Source organism: Micromesistius poutassou (assembly GCF_964030765.1).
Source record: "Micromesistius poutassou genome assembly, chromosome: 4".
Classification (NCBI taxonomy): Eukaryota; Metazoa; Chordata; class Actinopteri; order Gadiformes; family Gadidae; genus Micromesistius; species Micromesistius poutassou.
Genome location: NC_140274.1, coordinates 10,486,248 through 10,505,503, shown reverse-complemented (window position 1 = coordinate 10,505,503; position 19,256 = coordinate 10,486,248). Strand labels below are relative to the sequence as shown.

At 48.7% G+C, this 19,256-nt stretch overlaps 1 protein-coding gene across 1 annotated transcript in view; it reads left to right on the top strand.

The window, feature by feature from the left end:
- Window positions 1-17,840, top strand: part of sik2b (salt-inducible kinase 2b) — a 38,041-nt gene extending 20,201 nt beyond the window's left edge. Inside the window, exons 5-15 of the mRNA XM_084467149.1 lie at window positions 2,002-2,126; window positions 2,749-2,872; window positions 5,708-5,934; window positions 7,372-7,524; window positions 8,049-8,207; window positions 9,846-10,077; window positions 10,290-10,583; window positions 12,192-12,352; window positions 13,185-13,292; window positions 13,751-13,839; window positions 13,939-17,840. Of these exons, the coding sequence (XP_084323275.1) occupies window positions 2,002-2,126; window positions 2,749-2,872; window positions 5,708-5,934; window positions 7,372-7,524; window positions 8,049-8,207; window positions 9,846-10,077; window positions 10,290-10,583; window positions 12,192-12,352; window positions 13,185-13,292; window positions 13,751-13,839; window positions 13,939-14,584 (2,318 nt within the window). The 3' untranslated portion in view covers window positions 14,585-17,840. The remainder of the gene's footprint in view (window positions 1-2,001; window positions 2,127-2,748; window positions 2,873-5,707; window positions 5,935-7,371; window positions 7,525-8,048; window positions 8,208-9,845; window positions 10,078-10,289; window positions 10,584-12,191; window positions 12,353-13,184; window positions 13,293-13,750; window positions 13,840-13,938) is intronic.
- The last annotated feature ends 1,416 nt before the right edge of the window (window positions 17,841-19,256 follow it).

Genomic DNA, 19,256 nt, shown 5'->3' with positions numbered 1-19,256 from the left:
TGCATTTGATTTGTATGTGGCTAGTTGGTCATTAACGTCCAGGGAGATCCCCTCCGCCCCCTGAGGATGGGCTGCACCCAGCAGCGCCAGCCTACACCTCCTAAAGGTCGGGTGCGTGTGAAGCTGGGCAGCGGTCAGTAAGGAAAGGTCAAGCTGGTAATAGACAGGGAGGAGGAGAGCCGAGGCCAGGGGGTGGCCTTTTCCTGTTTACTCTTTGAAGTAGGGCCGGGCCATGATTCAATGTTATCGCTGAGCGTCTTTGAATGGTACCGCATTGTCGTAAAATGAAGATGTGCCCTTAAAATGATCGTGTGTGAGGTTTGAACCGTCAGTGGGAAAGGAAAACTAGTTTTAGTCCGATGGCATTCTTGAAATTTCTATATATAATACAATCAGTTAGATGAAGAATGAAGAATCGTGTTTTGAATCCGTAAGCATATCGTTATATTTATTGACATTGTTTAAAATTCACCATTATTAATGTGAGAATTAATATTTCCATATATCGACCAGCCTTTACTTTGAAGCAGGTTTATTTGTTTCTAGTCAAAGTAGATACTTTCATGTTAGTTATGATATCATTGTCAGTATTTTGAATACACATAAGATGCACATACTAGTATCAATGCCGCTGTGTCCAGCTGTCATTAAATATCATTGGCATAAAATAATGGGGCTCATATGAAAATAAAAAAAACAACAATGGTTTTGATGATTATTGGACCAAACAGGGGTTAACTAGGGTAGAAGACCTATACAAAAGTAGCATTCTTTAATGCTTAGCGCACAACTCAGCTAATGCTACACAAGCAAACTGATGTGGACCACATGTTCAGTGGCTCTCCTTTCATGTGTGTTCTCTATAAAACATCATTGAGGGGACGTATTGGATCACCCACCGGTGGCTGATCACAACATGCAGATCACTGTCGGGCTGTGACGTGTGTGCGTGCGTACGTGTCGGTGTGCGTGCGTGTCAGCCGCCCCCTGTTATTCAAGCCCTGGCTTCTTTCATTAGTGCTATCTGCCTGTTTGGCGTCACGCTCCTCCAGTGTCTTTATGGAACCATTATGAGCGGTGGGAAGAAAGGAAGAAAGAATGAAAAAAAAAAAAAACATAGAGGGGGAACTGAAGCCAGCCTTGTTCTCATGTCCCGGGCCGTGGCGCCCGTATCACCAGGCCGACTCCTGACAAGCGACACCTCCGGGCCAGAGGAGAAGGAGAGGTTTCCTCAGATCTCCGGGCGGCAGGGCCACAGCCCGGCACTGTGTTAGTGCAGAGGACAGGCACGTAGGTTGGCTCCGGAAGATTGAGCAACATACCGAGATGTTACTACAGCCCTGGGTTGAATTTTAATCAGAGACAGACTTGGTACTCTGGAGAGTGCTTTAGATGTGGGGTGTGTGTGTGTGTGTATGTGTGTGTGTGTGTGTGAGAGAGAGACAGAGAGAGAGGCAGCTAGAGAGACTCAGAAAAACTGATCGAAAGCCTGTGTCTGTATTTGCATGCATATGGTTATAACTATAGGACTGAATCATGCATGCAGACTTTCACTTATGTAACCTCTGTTAAAACTGATCCTCTGGTGAAGATAAAATGATCAGCGTTATCCAGACAACCAATTATATCGCTGGCTTTTGATGACCTCATATTGGCCTCCAAGGAGGCTACCTCGGAGCCAGTCATTGAACAAATATGCTGAGCATTTCTTATGTAAAACCTGCTGCTAACCCCACAGGGATGTTGACACAGTCCTCTGCCACCACAATAAAGTTTTCATTTCTCTTTTATTATAATATTCTCATGAATTTTCCCGTTTGCAAAATCAGGCTCCAAATCTTCCCTACCTCCAACATATTACACATAAATTAAACTCCTTCATTCAAGAGACACCACGCCAGCTTCTGCTGAAGACCACTAGTGTGAATAAAAGTTTGATGTGGCTTCCTCTAACCTTTCCTCCCTTGCCTCCTTCCTTCCTCTCTCTCTGCTCCCATGCAGACTTTGGCTTCGGGAACTTCTTCCATCCCGGGGAGCCTCTGGCCACGTGGTGCGGAAGCCCCCCCTACGCGGCCCCGGAGGTCTTTGAGGGCCAGCAGTACGAGGGGCCCCAGCTGGACATCTGGGTAGGATATAAAATATAAGAGCACTGGCACTGGCAGTCTAGGTTACGGCTCGGGAACTTGAGGCATGTACTACGCATTACATGTGGAATCCAGCAGATACTTTAATCTAAGAAGACTTGTGTACACATGTAGAGATATGAGGAATCTTGCACTAGGAGGCTTATAGGTAGGCTGTGGACCTTGAAGGTTGAACCTAGTACCTCATACCCTTGGGGTAGGAGTTGAATGCCCTCACCACCACGCTGTCCTGCCTGCCTAGTTTATGAATAGTTTATGAATCGCTAAGTTACATGCAGTAGCATTATTCCAAATGAATCGAATCCGTGTACTCAGAACAAAGTCCTACCAGCATAATCCCCTCTGCCTATTCTTCTATCAAAGCAATCAAGAGATAAGTATTTTCTTTTATTCCCAATCACGGAGCACAGCCCCCACTCTATGATATAATCATCCAGAGAGTTGCGTGCACGGCCATGTGTGTGCATGTGAGTCCACCTCCCGACCATAATCCAGGGGCCGCTCGCATCCGGAAGCCGCTGATTGATATATGATGTAATGATTGTTCCCAGCCTCTGTCCTCACACTGTGTGTGTGTGTGTGTGTTCTCCGTCTCCCTCTGCAGAGCATGGGGGTGGTGCTGTACGTGCTGGTGTGCGGTGCGCTGCCCTTTGACGGCCCTACCCTGCCCGTCCTGAGACAGAGAGTCCTAGAAGGTCGCTTCCGCATCCCCTACTTCATGACCGAAGGTAAAGCCTCGACCGGGACACGCCAACACCACTGAGAACAGCTCAATGATTCCCTACCACTAGGTGGTTCTTCCTCTGTCCTCACACCATGATGAGCGACAACAGCAGAGGCAGGAAATCCCCAGGCTTTCTGGTCAGAAGCAAAAGTTAGCACGTAGCACTGCGGGTGCACATGGACATGGACGTCAGTTCACATCATTAACAATTATTTTGAAGGTTTTGCCTTTTCTACAAGCTTGTGTGTGTGCGTGTGTGTGTTTCTCTCTATGCATGTGTGTTTGAAAGTATGCAAAAACTTTGGGGGCTATGCACACTTGCATATGTGATGCATATGTGATGCATATGTGCGCACATGTGCATCACAGAGTGGGACAGTCTGGTGAGCCAACAGTTCTGAGGAAGCACCGCCAGCGTTGGCTGTGCTACTTCACTAGCAACAGATTATCTCCATCGTTCAGGCTGTTTATGTAACCTGGGGAAGAGCCAGGAAACGTTTCCAGCAGCCTGTATTACTGCCTGTTTCTCTGAGGAGCCTGTACCTCTCTCTCTCTCCTGCTCTCTCTTTTGGCTGTCTCTCTCTTTCTCTCTATCTCTCTATCTCTCTCTCTGTCTCTTTCTCTCTCTGCTCTCGCTGTCTGTAGTGTAGTGCTGAAAATCATCCATGTGTCTACGGGTCTCACTCGCGCCGTCCGTCCAGCAGAATGCTGTCTGTAGTCGTGCATAACACATTCTCCACGGGGGAGGGGGGAGGTGGGAGGTGATGGAGGTGGGGGGGGGTGGAGCAGGTCCACCAGGAATTGTTCTGGATCTTGAAACAATTTGGACGTGGGGGCAAGGGGAGTAGAGCAGGGGGGTGGGGGGGGGGACGGGATTGCAGGGGTAGTAACGGCAGCCCGCGGCCAAACCAACACGGCTCCATCACCATGCACACACAGGACGCCGCCCACCACACTATGTTCCCCCTGGAGCGGGAACGCCGTGTGCCGGTTCCTCCGTGGAGGAATAGCGGACCTCCTGTTGTTCCCCTCGCTACCCCACACCGCGGCACTCGCAGCCTCGCACGCCACGCCGCCTTAACCCCTCTGGAGGAGCCTGCAGGCCGGGGTCCATGGTTGTGGACGGTGGGGGGGAAACGGCCCATTGCTCGCTCGTCCAAGGAACACACACACACACAACACACATACGCACACACCTGTGCAACCCGAAAAAAGTTGACCCCCCCACCCCCTCCCTCAATCTCTGTCTGGTATTTCATTCTGTTCATTTGTCGTTACGTTGGGTCTACCAATGGTGACTCAGACTCGTGTGTGTCTGAGTCACCCGCTTGAATTATTCTGAATTATTATTTGCATTGTCTAGCTCTGTGTCTACTGCGTGATCAAAGGTGCTCAGTACAGATTGTAAAGGTTAGCGCGTTCGCTCGGCCCCTCCCGTCCACGTCTCCGTGTGCTAGATCAAAGTACCAACGCGCTGCAGTTCTCCAGACGCGGTGTAACTCCACACCCCGGGACAGATTCAAACAGGGATGTTTTTGTAGTGGAGTCATTGTGGTGTAATGGCGCACTGGCTGGGATAGTCAATCACTCAGACAACTAATCAGCCAGCAAGTCCATGCCAGCTGCATAGCATAGCTCTCCCCAGTGACTTGCTAGCTTCCAGTGCTGTGCACAGCCTCTCCTGGTTGCTATAAACAAGGCAGCGGCAGCAGTAGCAGTGCTGAACCTGCGGTCCAAAGGCTTGCTGAGTTACGCCCGGGTACAGCATTTGAAATTAATCTTTTTACAGTGGAATCTTATTAAGCTCTCTAAGCTCTGTTATTTTACCTCATCCTTTTGGGTTAAGTGTACCCTTTTAGGTTGTGTTTTAATGAAGTGCATTTCAAATTAGATGCAAGATTCAATTCCATTTATTTATTTTGCCTCAGTGGTCTGCTATACACTTAATGATTTGGGGTGGGGCAGGGGGGGTACATTAGCAGAACAGCAGGGTAGCCAGACAGGTGTGTCTGTGTGTGTGTGTGCGCATGTGTGTGTGTGTTCGCACGTGTGTGTGCGTGTGTGTCTTGGACTAGGCGTGCCTGCGCCCGTTTCTTCATGAATCTTTATGCCATGTGCATTATTTACTAGGATTCATATTGTAGTAGTCCCATTACAGATAAATTATGAGCGTGGCACGGGCAGCCGGTAAGAGGCAGTATAAAAATGAGGGATGGGGGCTATAGGCAGGCAGGCTAGCCGGAGTGGCCCAGCCTGGGGGACTGTAATGCTATTAAGAGCCCCCAGCGGAGTCTGACTTCAGACTCACTTGACCACCAGCTATAGGGGGCTGCTTCTCAGCAGGAAGAGGGGGAAGAGGCCAGACACACACATCTAGTAGAAATCACTGACAGAATGCCCGAGGTGTGTGTTGGGGTGGAGGGTGTATTCTTGTTGGTTATTTAGTCAATGCAGTTACTTGGAAGGTAGAGACGGTTTAATACAGAATGCTGTAAGTCCCTGTTAAACCACTGTCAAACAGAAGCATTCCTTATTGCTTTAACAAGCATGGTTTGATTGAATTAAGCTCATTTCACAGGATAGGATAGTGTAGTAGTTAGGGTTTCTTAACTCCTAGCCAAAACATATGGGTTTCAAAAGCCCTAATGTCCACGGTCCTGCTGTGGGCATCCTTCAGCCTGGAAATGACAAACACCTACCCGCTCGTTAATTACAATCTAATCAACCCAACCAATCCAAAGAAACGGGTCGATTTGAATGAACGACTCGTGTGCACTGACAAAGGTCCTCAGCCCCACTGTGTTCTGTCCTCCATCCCCACCCGCCCCCTCTTCCCCAGACTGTGAACACCTGATCCGCAGGATGCTGGTGCTGGACCCGTCCAAGCGTCTCTCCGTGGCCCAGATCAAGGAGCACAAGTGGATGCTGATGGACGTGCCGGTGCAGCGGGCCATGCTGTACCAGCCGGCCGCACCCAACGAGGGGGAGGCGGGCGTGGGCGAGTACAGCGAGCAGGTCCTCCGTCTGATGCACAGCCTGGGCGTGGACCAGCACAAGACCGTGGAGGTGAGGGAACGGGGAGCGTCCAAGGATGGGGCGTTACGCATTTTGTTGAGTGTAGCTGCTTCAAACAGACCGGGGTGCCATCGCTCTCCTTCATCCACACGACAGCACTACAAACACTTTGACACTCCCACACACTGTGCAGTTCAGTCTTCCACTGAACTGCACAGTGTTTGTGCAGTGCAGAAAATTAACTTGCCTAGTCCCCAGAGTGGGCTTGGAAGCAATTTGTCTCGGGTTTTATTCGACAGCGTCTGTTTTCATTGTATTTTTAACGTTGCAAATCACCGCCGTAATGTTTTGTATTTTAAAAGCCGTTGAGTTGTATTTATGGAGATGTAAACACCTTTGAATTCATAACATTGAAATATTATTCTTTGAAAACAAGGTAAACTGAATTTATTTGTTTTCAATTCACCTCTTTGAAATTCCAATATGGCTTTATAAGTTGTGCCAATTCAGAAACACAATGTAAATGTATTATTTTCAATGTTCACTTATTGAGATCTAAGGGCAGGGCTCCGTTAAGTTTTCGGGTTTGTGTCATTTATGTTTATTCAAAATTCGAGCTCAAAAAGCAGAGTTCTGAAATCAGCTAAATTAATTAACATTATTGGGCATGAATTCAAATTATTATGCTCCAATATATGTTGATATATTTGGATATAATATTCAGGCTGAACTTTTCCACAAAGGGGGTGATAGTTTAGAGGTCAAAACCACTGGACCTGATTAATTAAGTATTTGGCCTAAAGTAAGCTTTCCAGCAGGGAAGAGCTGTCATCATAACTGTTACGTTGTGTTAAGATGGTTTAAACCACCATTGGGATGAAGTCTGCTCTGATTGTCTTCTAGTGTTGGAGGGGGCTCAAGACACATGGCTGACAAGATTTAAACAGCTTTTCAAATGCAAAACATGATGACACAGATTTGCTTCCATATTGCTGTACGTAAAACTCAAATCAAAAGATTTGAGTTTTGTAAAGAGGGAGCAGAAGAGAGCAAGATTGTAAAACTAAAAAACCTAAAATCTCGGATCCCTCCGTCTCTACATGTCTGCACCATTGAGAAGAGTTGCATTCACACACCTGAGATTGACAGTCAAGATGATTCCCTAACAAATCAGAGAAGGGAGAAGCCCTGATTGGTCAGATATTAGTTTGGAGCGGTCTAAAATCTAAAAAGTCTCAAACAGAGCTAGGCGCAGTCAACTAAAAAAATAAAAAGATAAAAAAATATTCAAACAAGTACGTTTCCCACACTTATAGCTAGTGGATGGCTATGCCATCCCTTATTAAACTCCAATCCAAACAATTATAAACCTAAATCTCACCTAAAGCACCTTTTAAGAATCATCGCTCTACTGCAGCACCGGTCTTGTTGAAACCAGTCCAACATACATTCATTCAACGTCTTCCTCGGTGGCCCTTTCTGTTCCAGTCGTTGCAGAACAAAAGCTACAACCACTTTGCGGCCATCTACTACCTGCTGGTGGAGCGTCTAAAGGCCCACCGCTGCAGCTTCCCCGTGGAGCAGAGGCTGGACCCGCGGCAGAGACGGCCCAGCACCATCGCCGAGCAGACCGTCGCCAAGGTGACGGCAGCAAGCTGGGCCAGTTGGGGGGGTGGTTGTTATGTATTAGTGTAGGGATTAGCATCTTTGCCTTGCCCCTTGATCAAAGGGCTGATATGCACACCTGCAGCACCCAACAAATAAGAGCATATCTTAATTTCTCCCGCCCCTGTGGTCTTTCCTCCGTTTTTTTCTTTGTTCTTCCTCCTCCTCCTCCCCCTCCTGGGCGGCGGCAGCCGCCCTCACCTGGCCTTGATCCTCCCGCTCCTCCACTGCCACTTCCATTATCTCCCCTCGGGTTTGACGGCCCTCCTCCTCACCTCAAATCTTCATTAGCCTTTTCACGTCTGTCACGGTCCCCCACCAGCGGACTCTGCCCTCCCTCCCCATCCCCATCCCCATCTCCAGGATCTCATCTAGATCAAAAGTGCAATTAAAACTTGCGTTGCGATGATATAATAATTCGTTATGTTTGATTATTTTAATTGTGTTTCAATATTGCCTAACACCTGATGAGTCTTCCTCTCTGTCTCCCCCCACCCCAGTCAAACAGCGGGCCGAGCCAGGTGGGAGTGCTCCCTCAGGGAGTCCGGCTCCTGCGGTCCCCTGCTCTCTCCCAGGCATCCTCGGACACCTCCTTCGCCTTCCCCCAGGCCTGCCCCCCTGAGCACAACTTCATGGCTGAAGACGTCACCACCCCCAAAGTAGGTCCACTCATGTCGGTCACCCTCTCTCTCTTTCTCTCTGTGAATCCATCCCTATTCTTCTCTTTCTCCATAGCCCGCTGTATAAAATCAATAGCTGGTGTCTCTGTTATAGTATACTCTCTCTCTCTCTCTCTGTGGGGTTTGTTTTCCATGTATGAAGTTATTCAAGCCCTTCCTGGAAAGTTCTAGAAGTTCATTCCCGTAAGCCTTACTGCGACTGCTCTTTGATATGTAAGCCCTAGCAAGCCCCAGTGTGTGTGCGTGCGTGCGTGCGTTCGTGCGTGCGTGTGTTTATCACAGTGCAGCTAACTTGCCGTCTTATATAAGCATTCAGGCTGCACCCTCATCACCACCGACAGCTGCCTGTTCTTCACGGCTTGCACACACACACACACACACACACTCACTCACTCACGCGCACACACACTCAAATGCACACACACACTCATTCACATACAGAAACGCACACACTACCTCACATGCACACTCACACACACAAACACACACCCTTTTTTTCTTTTCTCACTTCCTTCCCTGCCGTGGTTTGGGTTCATGGGTGATAACCACCGACCTTTTCTCCTGGCACGAAGTGGATGGCCGTTACTAACGGTTCTTATCACCTATCTACTGTGACGCCCGCGCGGTGATAAGCCGGACGTCAGCCGGCGTCTGTGAGCAACGTATGGGCACAGCAGCGTGTACGTCATTGACATTTTAATGAGTACGCAGACAAGATTAGACGGGGGCCCTGGTTATGTAAAGCTCATGTGAATCTCAGCAGGGCCTCATGGCAGCCAAGGAACTTGGACACTTCTCTCCTCGTTCATGGTGCTCGTCTTGGCGTCTCTGCTCTTTCTTTATCCTACTTCTTCTGTAACGTTTTTGTATGTTCTGCCTTAAAATGTTGTGTGCATGCTCATGGGCGCGTGATTAATAACATCCCTTGCCTGGCAGGCAACAATAAAAAAAATAAAGGGGGAATTAGACCTAGGGTCTCTTATTACACCAACATTGGCCCTCTGGTTGCCCTTGGCAACTCAACCTGATGTATTCAATCCGCTAGCGTGTGTGCATCAAATTATGTGTGTGTGTGTGTGTGTGTATGTGCGCCCATGCGCACACACGTGCGCACGCGCAAGTGTGTGGGAGTGTCAATCCCGTGGAACATTCATTCAGAGCACACTTCCCCAACCCTGCATTCCTACGTCCCCACTCACTCACTCACTCACTCACTCACTCACTCACTCACTCCTAGTATGTGTCCAGTTGCAGTAAATGGCAGAGAAGGTGGAGGGGGATAAAGGAAGTCCCCCTCTCAGCATGGTGGCTGCTCTCCTCCAGTTAGCCCTTTCTCACCACACAAATGACCGCCATTGATTGTGTGTGTGCAGCCGAGCACCGCTCTTAACCCGCAAGGGAGGACGACAGAGCCTTATGCTGGTGGATGTCATGTCCATGTACGGCTCGCTCGTCGAGTACGGATGTCTTAACCTTGGGATGACTTTAAAACAACTTAAAGGACCCGATACTGTAGCATCGCCATCGGGCTATTAAGTGTCCTCCCTGACGCCAGACCATAATAGATTCTCTTGGATGTTTCCCTCGTCTCCGCGCCGCACCCCCGCTCGCCTGCAGGTGAACGGCTGCCTGCTGGAGCCCCTGCCCCCCCCGGCCGTCCTTCGCAAGTCCTCCACCTCGTCGCCTAGCAACATGATGGAGACGTCTATCGACGAGGGCATCGAGACGGAGGAGCCCGACGCCGAGGACGACCCCGCCCACCTGCTCTCCGCCTATCAGACGGCTCGCTTTGGCCAGCGGAGGCACACTCTCTCTGAGGTCACCAACCAGCCGGGACCTTCCAGCCAAGGTGCGGTCGTTCAACCGTCTGTCCCTTGTCGTCTGTCATTTTGAAACGTTACTTGATGACACTCATGCTAATGCAGTTGTAAAAAGGTGTTGCAATCAAGTCCATTCGTATGGAACAATAAGTATTCTACTCATATAATAGTGAGTGACTATGATTCTTTTGTTCCTTTTTTTCATCCATTGTAACCGTTTGATCTGATCGCCCCCCCCCAGGGAAACTGTATGCCCTGGGCCACAACCCGTCCCTGGGCAGCGTGGACTCGGACATGGGCTACGACATGGGCTCGGTGCACAGCGACCTCAGCCTGCTGGAGGACGCGCCCTCCCTCAGTGAAGTGGTGCTGGCCAACAGCCCTGCCCCGCACCAGTCCCCCGGCCCCTTCCTGAACGCCCGCCCCGCCAACCCAGCCATGGCCGCCCTGACCTCCCAGCGCAGAGAGACCCACAATCGCTCACCCATCAGCTTCAGGGAGGGCAGACGAGCCTCTGACACCTCACTCACCCAGGGTCCGCCCCCCCCCCCCCTGCTCCCACCCCTCCCACCCCTTACACTGCTGCGACTGTGCACTGTTCCCTGCATTGGTTCCCCTCCCTCCCTCTTGCGCACTCTCCTCCTTTCTCTTACTGTTTCTCCCTCTATCTTGCAGAGAACCTTGGTTTCTCTTGTGACCATGTCACTCCCTGGGAGTCCATTTCACGCTCATGCTTTCTCCCTTTTGTTCCCTTCTCCTTTGCACACTCCATTTCCATCACTTTCTCGCCTTTTACCTTCTAGTCTCTCACTCTCCCTGGCTCTCTGTCCTCATTCCTCTCTCTCCCGCCTGCCTCTTTTCACACATAGCACACTGAACGTTGCCAGGTCAAACCACCTCCTCACCCCTTTCACACCGTCAGACCAGAGCGCACTCTGGGAACATACGTGAGTGTGTGTGTGTGTGTGTGTGTCCGTGCACAACACGGGTATAAACACGACATGGTGGCGCGGGGAGACGACCGGTGTCTGTGTTTGTGGACATGTGGTCGATGTCCCGCACATTTCACAGACCCGGGTGGTTACGTGCAATAGCATGCTACAAGGCTCATTAAGAAGTGTTTGGTGATAAACGGGAGGATATAAAACAAAGCAGAAAAAAGACTAGAGCTGTGTCAGTCGTTGAACTTGAAGTCGTTGAATAATTGAATACTAATAATAATCACATCTTCAATGGCTGCAATTTTCCGTCCACAAAATGATATATTGATTTATATCTAAGGTGTCTTTACAGTATTTATTAATACCAAGAGGACTAATTGAATAATCCAAACGGAATTCTCCTCCGGTCTCTCTTGCATGACCACAGACCTGTCCCACAGTAGGCAGTGGGGAACCTAATGAACCAGAAGGAGAGGTGTGAGCACGCTTCGCCGTCTCTCCCCCACCTCCCCCCTCCACCCAGACCAGCACAAGTGCCCCCCCTCACGACCTGATAGCAACCGTACTCGAAGCCCAGTAAAACATAATCACAGTCTGGAGAGCAGGATGAAAGAGATGTACGTGCACACAGCCCGCCCTGCATGACGTGGGTTCCAGGGAGGCAAGACGTCTTAAGATGACGTACCGGTGGGGGGGTGGGGGGGTGGGGGGGCGTAGCGGCTTGCGTCACCCGACGGTGTTGGTCTTTAAATAGCCTCCTAGATCAGGGTGAGTCAGGTCCCCCCTGTTCACACACACAAAGCCGGTCCCCACCGGGAGGGTGTGTGATCGGGGCTGCTTCTGCTGCACTCCCATGCGCACAGATGCGCGCACACGTTGCCTGTACCTTTCCCCCCCCACCCCTTTACCTCTCGTCCCTCTCTCTCTCAGTGTCAACACCAACCCTCCCACGTTAGCCGGTGACGTACATCCAGTCACACTGCTGCAGGGGCGAGAGGAGCGCTACGGACAGCTGCTACAGTCTTTATGCTGCCAGCCACACACACGCTCCAGTCAAGCGATGAAGGAGCCCGTGTTCTCATTCACCTTCCTTCTTTCTTCTTCTCTCTTCTCTTCTCTCTCTCTTTGTGCATCCATAAAAAAAGGTTCAATATTTCTATATATTTATGTGTGTGTGTGTGTGTGTGTGTGTGTGTCCTCAGGTCTGGTGGCGTTCCGGCAGCACCTCCAGAACCTGGCCCGGACCAAAGGCATCCTGGAGCTGAACAAGGTCCAGATGTTGGTGGAGCAGATGGGCTCCGGCGACGGGGCTGGCACCGCGGGTCCCCTCGGGCCACAGCAACACTTGCACAACCTCCTGGAGGTCAGCCAGCCTGCCTGCACACGCACGTGCTCGCACGTAATCTCACACACATTTTTTCAAATCTTCCTCTTTGGGACAAAAAACAAGCCTTTCCCCCTCTTCACCTTACTGGCCTTACCCCTCATCATCAGAAAGAAGTCACCCACCCAGCCTGTTGTGTAACCCCAGAAGAGGCAGCCAACTGTGGCTTGTTTACTGTCTCGGGGCCCCTGGGGCCTGGAGCCCGGGCCAGGGAGAATAGAGCCATTGTTGAGGTCACTCAAATGGACCAGGCTAGTAACTGGTACTCACTGGTCCTGAGCTAAGAGGGAACACACGCACACACCCAGACACACACATACCAACTCACACCGCTGAATGCAAGTGAATGGCCATGTAAGGAAGTATCCTTAAGCCATCGTTACCGTAAACACCAGACAAAGGAAATCAGGAAAGGTAGGACAAAAAACACAAAACAATGCTTCCAATGTGCCTGCCGCCACTGATGTAATAATAATGCAGCTCTCTTATGCTCATGAAGCTACCAGCCATTATCCTTTTAATTTGTCTCCATTTCATTTGACTAATGTCCGGTCCCTGGAGCACTTATCATTTAGGATAAGGCATCTGGCTGGAGCCCAGTGGCATTTCCACAACACAGCATTAGTAAGCTGGTTAGACTGGCGGTGGGACACACTGACCCTAATGGGCATAATTGTATTACCTTTGGATTTGGGCTTTTTGTGTGTGTGCGTACATGCATGCAGTGAGTGCTCTGTTTACAGACGCGACTGTTTCCGCATCTCTTGTTATGACACATTGTCTTTGTGTCTGCATGTCTGCGTGTGTGTAGGGTGAGGCATCCAGGCAACAGGAGGGCCGGGCTCTGTACCAGGGGGGGCCCCAGCTCCTGTCCCGCAGACAGAGCCTAGAGACGCAGTACCTCTCCCACAGACTGCAGGTACCCAATGACCTCTCAGTGCCGGAGCCACTTTTAGACATGTGCGTGTTTATTGAGCAAGTGGAAATGAACACGTTTTGAATTTGGAAGAAATGTTTTTGTACATCGCTCTGGCAGGCTTAACATTTCAACCAATAATATCAGTTACACTTACCCTCAGATAAGCTTTCAGTTGGGACTAACCCAGAGCACACTGACATGTCTAGTTAATCTCTCCCGACACAATGAAATCCTGTTGCCTATAAGCCTGCTCCATACGTCTCGTGTGTTGCTGTTTAACAAAAGGTATTTTGGTCCCGACTTTATCATGTGGGAGACGTGTCAGGATTAGCAGGTTCATAGCTGAGCGGCATGGGGGGGGGGGGGAGGTTAGCATGGAACACAACTGTGGCTGGTGAATGTTTTGTAGCTGGTTGCCATGGCGGTGACCTAGCCCCACTGTGTCTGCCCTCCTGTAGGCCAACGCGCTGGCCAACAGCCCCGCCAGCTGCCAGCTCTTCTGTAAGGAGTCGCCCCGCAGCTTGGAGCAGCAGCTCCAGCAGCACAGGTACAGCCACCATCATCACGACCAATAACAACCAGTAACGCCACCGCACACGGGCCCCAGGTCAACAGAAAGTCTGTGTTTGTTCCCCCGCCTTCTAAGGTTGCACCAGAAGAGGATGTACCTGCAGCAGCAGCCTCAGGGCGCCGGGCTGCAGTCCTACTTCAACCAGATGCAGATCGTCGAGGGGTCCTACCCCCCCGGCACCGCACCGGCCTGCTCCCCCCAGGGCCCCCCCATGTCCCCCATGGGCCCCTCTCAGACCCTGCCTCATCAGCACATCGGCCCCCAGCCCTCGCCCTCGTTCCACCAGCAGCCCAGCGGCCTGCTCCCCCTGGTGGAGCCCGGGGAGGGCATGGTGTACGACCCCTACATGAGCCACCACCACTACACCCAGCAGCAGCAGCAGCACCACCACCTCCACCACCACCCCCACCACCACCACCACCAGCAGCTCCCCGTGGAGTCCCCATCCCTGGGCTACGGCGGCTACCCCTCCGGCTGTGAGCAGCAGACCCTGGGACCCTCCACTGAGGCACTTTACGCAGAGCAGTACGACTTCTCCCTGGACCCCGGGCAGCCCACGCCTCGCTCCATGGTGGGGGGGTACGGCGACGGGGGTCTGGCCATGGCCGGACCGGGGCAGTACGACCCCCTGACCCTATCCCCCGATCTCCAGGACCCCCTGCTGGACAGCGAGATGATGGAGACGGTGGACTCCCAGCACGGCTTTGTCATGGTCAACTGAACCCGGGCCATAGGGAGCAGGCGGTGTGAAGCTGTGGGGAGCTGCTGAAGCTGTGTGCCGCGTTATGGCGGTCAGCAAGATGAGGGCTGGGCGACATCAGCGGGGGCCACGCGGGGGTAGAGGCGTAGAAGGAGGAAAAATCGTGTACGACTAAAATACTGACTCCTTGTTTCTTAGTGAACCTCAGAAGAAGACAAACGAAAACCGAACTTCTCTACCAAAACCTCCCTCAGCCTATCTACCCCTCTCCTTCTTGGTTGACGTCATTCCCGGCCCCAACCTCTTCCCCACCTCCCTCCCTACCCCCGACATGTATCTAGGTGGGGTGGTGTTGATGTCGAAGGTGGCGGGACGGGACGCAGCCCGTGGATGGTGCAGCTGATCCCATTAGGTTGGGGGGGGGGGGGCTGATCTGGAACCAAAAGCACAGCAGCTTACGGCACATTTTCTATTGTGAGTAGGACGTCAACAACAACACCAGGACACACACAGAGAATCAGTAGAATGATTTTGAGCTGTATGCATCTTCATTTTTTGTGATGCATCCATTTTTTTTGTTTGAAAGGAATGAGTCAGTCGCTTGTTCATCATGCCACCTTGTCCTGCAAGATGCCCATAGTGGGTACTTTTGAGTAATAATAATAATAATAATATAGGTTTCATGACTACATTTACAATATGTTTGAAGCATTACATTTGACCGCTTTCTTTCTTATGTGAAATATGCTGAACTTTGATTAGAACAAACTGTTGATTTCCTCTGTTATAAATGCATATGATCGACAGACAATGGACATATTCAGTGAGCAGTAGTTCATTTCTGAATACTTTCCTTTCCATAGAACTACTGAATCGCATTGAACTCTTACACTACTGAACAGTGTTCATACCATTTGATTGGAGGTGAGGTTAATGTTTCCTCAGTAGAAGTGAGTAACTGTAGCCATACAGACTCACATCAGCATACATATATTGACGGCATGGGCTTCATGTTTATTTGAAGAGATCCAGTGAAAGAGATCCTGAACGAAAGGCAAGGGCTTGTATAGTTCATGCGTGCTGGGTGAATAAGTCGCAGTGTTCATTAGTCAATATCAATCTGTTTTTCTGGCAATATTGAAGCAATATTAACTCATGATATTAATGGATGTAAAAAAAATGAAAGGGTAAAGGAGGCCTCATCTGTACAGCCAATTCTGATTGGTTGTGGTGAACTCTGAGTCATCAGTGACAACAAGACTTGAGCTGATGATGTAACCGAGATATAATCTTTTCACTCCCCCCTGAAAGTGCAGATATAAGCTGGGGGGGGGCAACTCTGTGTCAAGCGTGTGTTTGCAGCTCTGTCTGCCTGCCTGACTGAAATTGCCTCAAGGCTTACTCCACTTCCCATTCAAACTGTAGAACATGTCACATGGGTGCTGCAGATACACCCATCTACATTTCAGTACACATAGATCAACCCCCACCCCTCCTCCCCGATGCACAGTTGTAGCCTACAAGTGATTATTTAAATCCAATAACCTCCTGCCCCTCCTCTCCCTTTTACAGTAATACCGTTTTTTTTTTTGTTAATGATGAAATGGTGTTTCTGTGGAATAATGTTGGAATTAATGGAATTAACACCTTAAAGATTCTCTTAATAGGATTTGATGAAGGAATGTTTTCCCTCTTTGCTCAGGGGGCTGCTGTAAGACAAACACCAGAAAGAAATTGGTCACCTGACACTGGATTTAGCCAAGTGGCTGACAATTGCTCTTTGACTGACAGCAAGCCTGCGACAGGGAGGCAAATTGTATTGTTTTTCACAGCACTTGAATTTTTTTTCAATGTACTTGAAGCGCACAGATTTCCGAAAATGTTGCTTTTATCGGAACATAACGGAAATGGTGAGGGGGTTGAGCCTTTATTAAATGGCAGCCACATTAGTAGTAGTAAAGATCTTTGTGGGTTGTCGCTTGAACATGTTGAGGCTTTCTGGTCTGGATAATATGAGTCAGACAGGACCACCACTTGACGCAGTGATCTGGACTGACGCAAGTTCTTAAGGTGTTCAAAAATCTAACTGGGAATGCAGAAACTTTTCTATTATGTGTGAATTACGTGTGGTTTCTAGTCAACAGTCCTTACCGAGGATCATATAAGACACTTCGGACCAATAGTAGTAATGTCCCATCACAGATCCTTTCTTTATGTTCAGGTTAGACTAGAGACCTACATGGCGATCTGTGGAAGTAAAAATACTAGAGCACTTTGACGTGGCAGGGGAAGAGGAGACACTGCCAGAGTGGAAGTGATGGTGGTGGAGGAGGAGCGAGCATGTTTGCGTTGGTCTACCGTTTCCTGGTGGATGAAACCAAACCCCAATCTGTAGGAAACACATTTGTCCTCTGTCTAACCCAGATAATGGATACAAAAAAAACTTTTCTCAAAGAAACGACCAGACTTGGTTTGACCGATTGTTGCTTTGTTAAGTCCCAAGAGAGGGGGATGTCTGCAGCAAGATGGGTTAAAGTAATTGTGCTTTTGTACAAATTAGGAGGTTTAGTGAATCTTGAAACACTCATGGAGTGCACCGAAGGTATGAGTTTCTGTGTTGAACATGAATCGTGTTCAGTGTGCCTTTTTACTTTTCTTTTATATAGCATAAATTAAATCAACAGCGTTATAGACCCTTTTCATTACTTGAGTATGTTGGAGGTTTTTTTCTTTTATATCCAGAACCACATAGAGTATGGTTTTACAAAAAGGTACAAAACCAAAGTTCTAGTCCCAGAAGCTTCCCTGGACAACCACCGTGTGGGGTTCCGGAAGCTTCCCTGAAGCACCACATTATGGTGTTTCAGAATCTTCCCTGGACAACCACCGTGCGGGGTTCCAGAAGCTTCCCTGGACAACCACCGTGTGGCGTTCCAGAAGCTTCCCTGGACAACCAACATGTGGCGTTCCAGAAGCTTCCCTGGACAACCACCGTGTGGCGTTCCAGAAGCTTCTAGATCAGCCCAGCCACCACGCTTTCTCTTGTCGCTTGTTCAGTATATGCCATTTAAAAGTATTAGAGCAATATTTCTCAAGATGGAGACAAAAGAAAAATTGATTATAGTTGGACATCTTTCCAAGTATCATGATTGCACCTCCTGTTGAACAAAGACATCAATGTTATCAATAGAAATCCAGTTTTATATTTACCTTTGTTGATGTTGACCACATATAAGCTACCTTGCTGTTGAGATTAAAAAGGTTTATTGAACATAAACATGTTGTATCCTTCGTTTGTGTGTGTGTGCACCCACACATGTGCAGTTTTCCCCCAAAATGTTTAAAGCGGCTAGGCTTTCCTCTGTTGTCTTACTACATAGGAAAGCTCAGTCAACCAGAAGAGATTCTCAGCATTCACCCAGTAATTCCTAACCTATTACAGCACTTTAATGTTGCCTACTGCAACTTCAATTAGCTGGAGACTCCTGCCAGCAGGTCTTTTAAGTTCTCATCATCCATATAAGATATACTTTACTTGCATACATATACTCATGTTCAATACAACCAGGGCGCCATTCCATAAAGGATATGTCACCCATGAAAGCAGTCATTTGCCTCATTAAATTTTGAGCATGCTATATGAGTAGGCTACTCGCAAACTTTTGAAAGCACTTTGTAAACCAAGTGTCTTGGAGCGCTATACTCAAGACGTCTAATGGAAAGATAAAGATGCTCACAATGTCACAACCATCAAATGGCGTTAACATATGCGATCAAACCAACTGAAATGTATCCAAAAGTTACAATGGTCCAATGCTGCATAGATACTTGGCATCAATACAATCAATGAAATAAGGGTAATTTATGAAGCAATAATTGTATCAAAAATAGTCAAGCATTTTGAGCAAAGTAGAGTCAAGTTTCTCAGTTTCCCACTGGGGTGTATAAGGGGGTAGACCAAGGTACACAGTTAAGCCATGTTTGGTATCAGATTAAGTTGACCTTCAGCCTCTCCCTGAAGAGTGTTCCCAGCTAGGGGTGTTGGAAGACCCAAACATGGTACACGGACAACTGAACAAAGCAAATGAGCCCACTGGTCCTGTAGCATGGCGAAGATCGTCTTTGTTTAGTCCGCCAGGCTGTGGATCTGCATGAGCCTGAGGACATTTGTAAAGAATGCTGTGCAACATTAAATATTTGTAATACCCTTTAATAAAGCTTGCAGTCAAAATATCACTGACCTAGCAAAGGGACACAGAAATGTGTCGTTGGCACAAAATGTAAGCTATACATTAGATATTTTACAAACTCTTTCCCACTGCAAACAGTAGGCATGATGTACTCAATCTGAGAATGGACCCTTTGAGTACAAGTCACTTCCTGTTGTGTATGCAGCAAGTTCATTTTTAGATGAGTGGCTAGAGTCAAAGTAACACTTTACATCCAAAAGGTTGAATAAATGGAAATTAAAATCTAGTATTTATATATAATATAAATATAACACTGTTAAGTACATCATGGATGGAAGAAACTAAAAATGTAGTCACCTGAAGTTATTTCAAGGACCATGTCAGTGAACTAAATTGGCCTTCAAGAAAAAATACCTTTAGTACTTGATTAAAGAATTTACAATTTCCTTTAAATCTGTTAAATATTAAGAGTAATGACCATTATAAAGACCAGCATGCTTGGG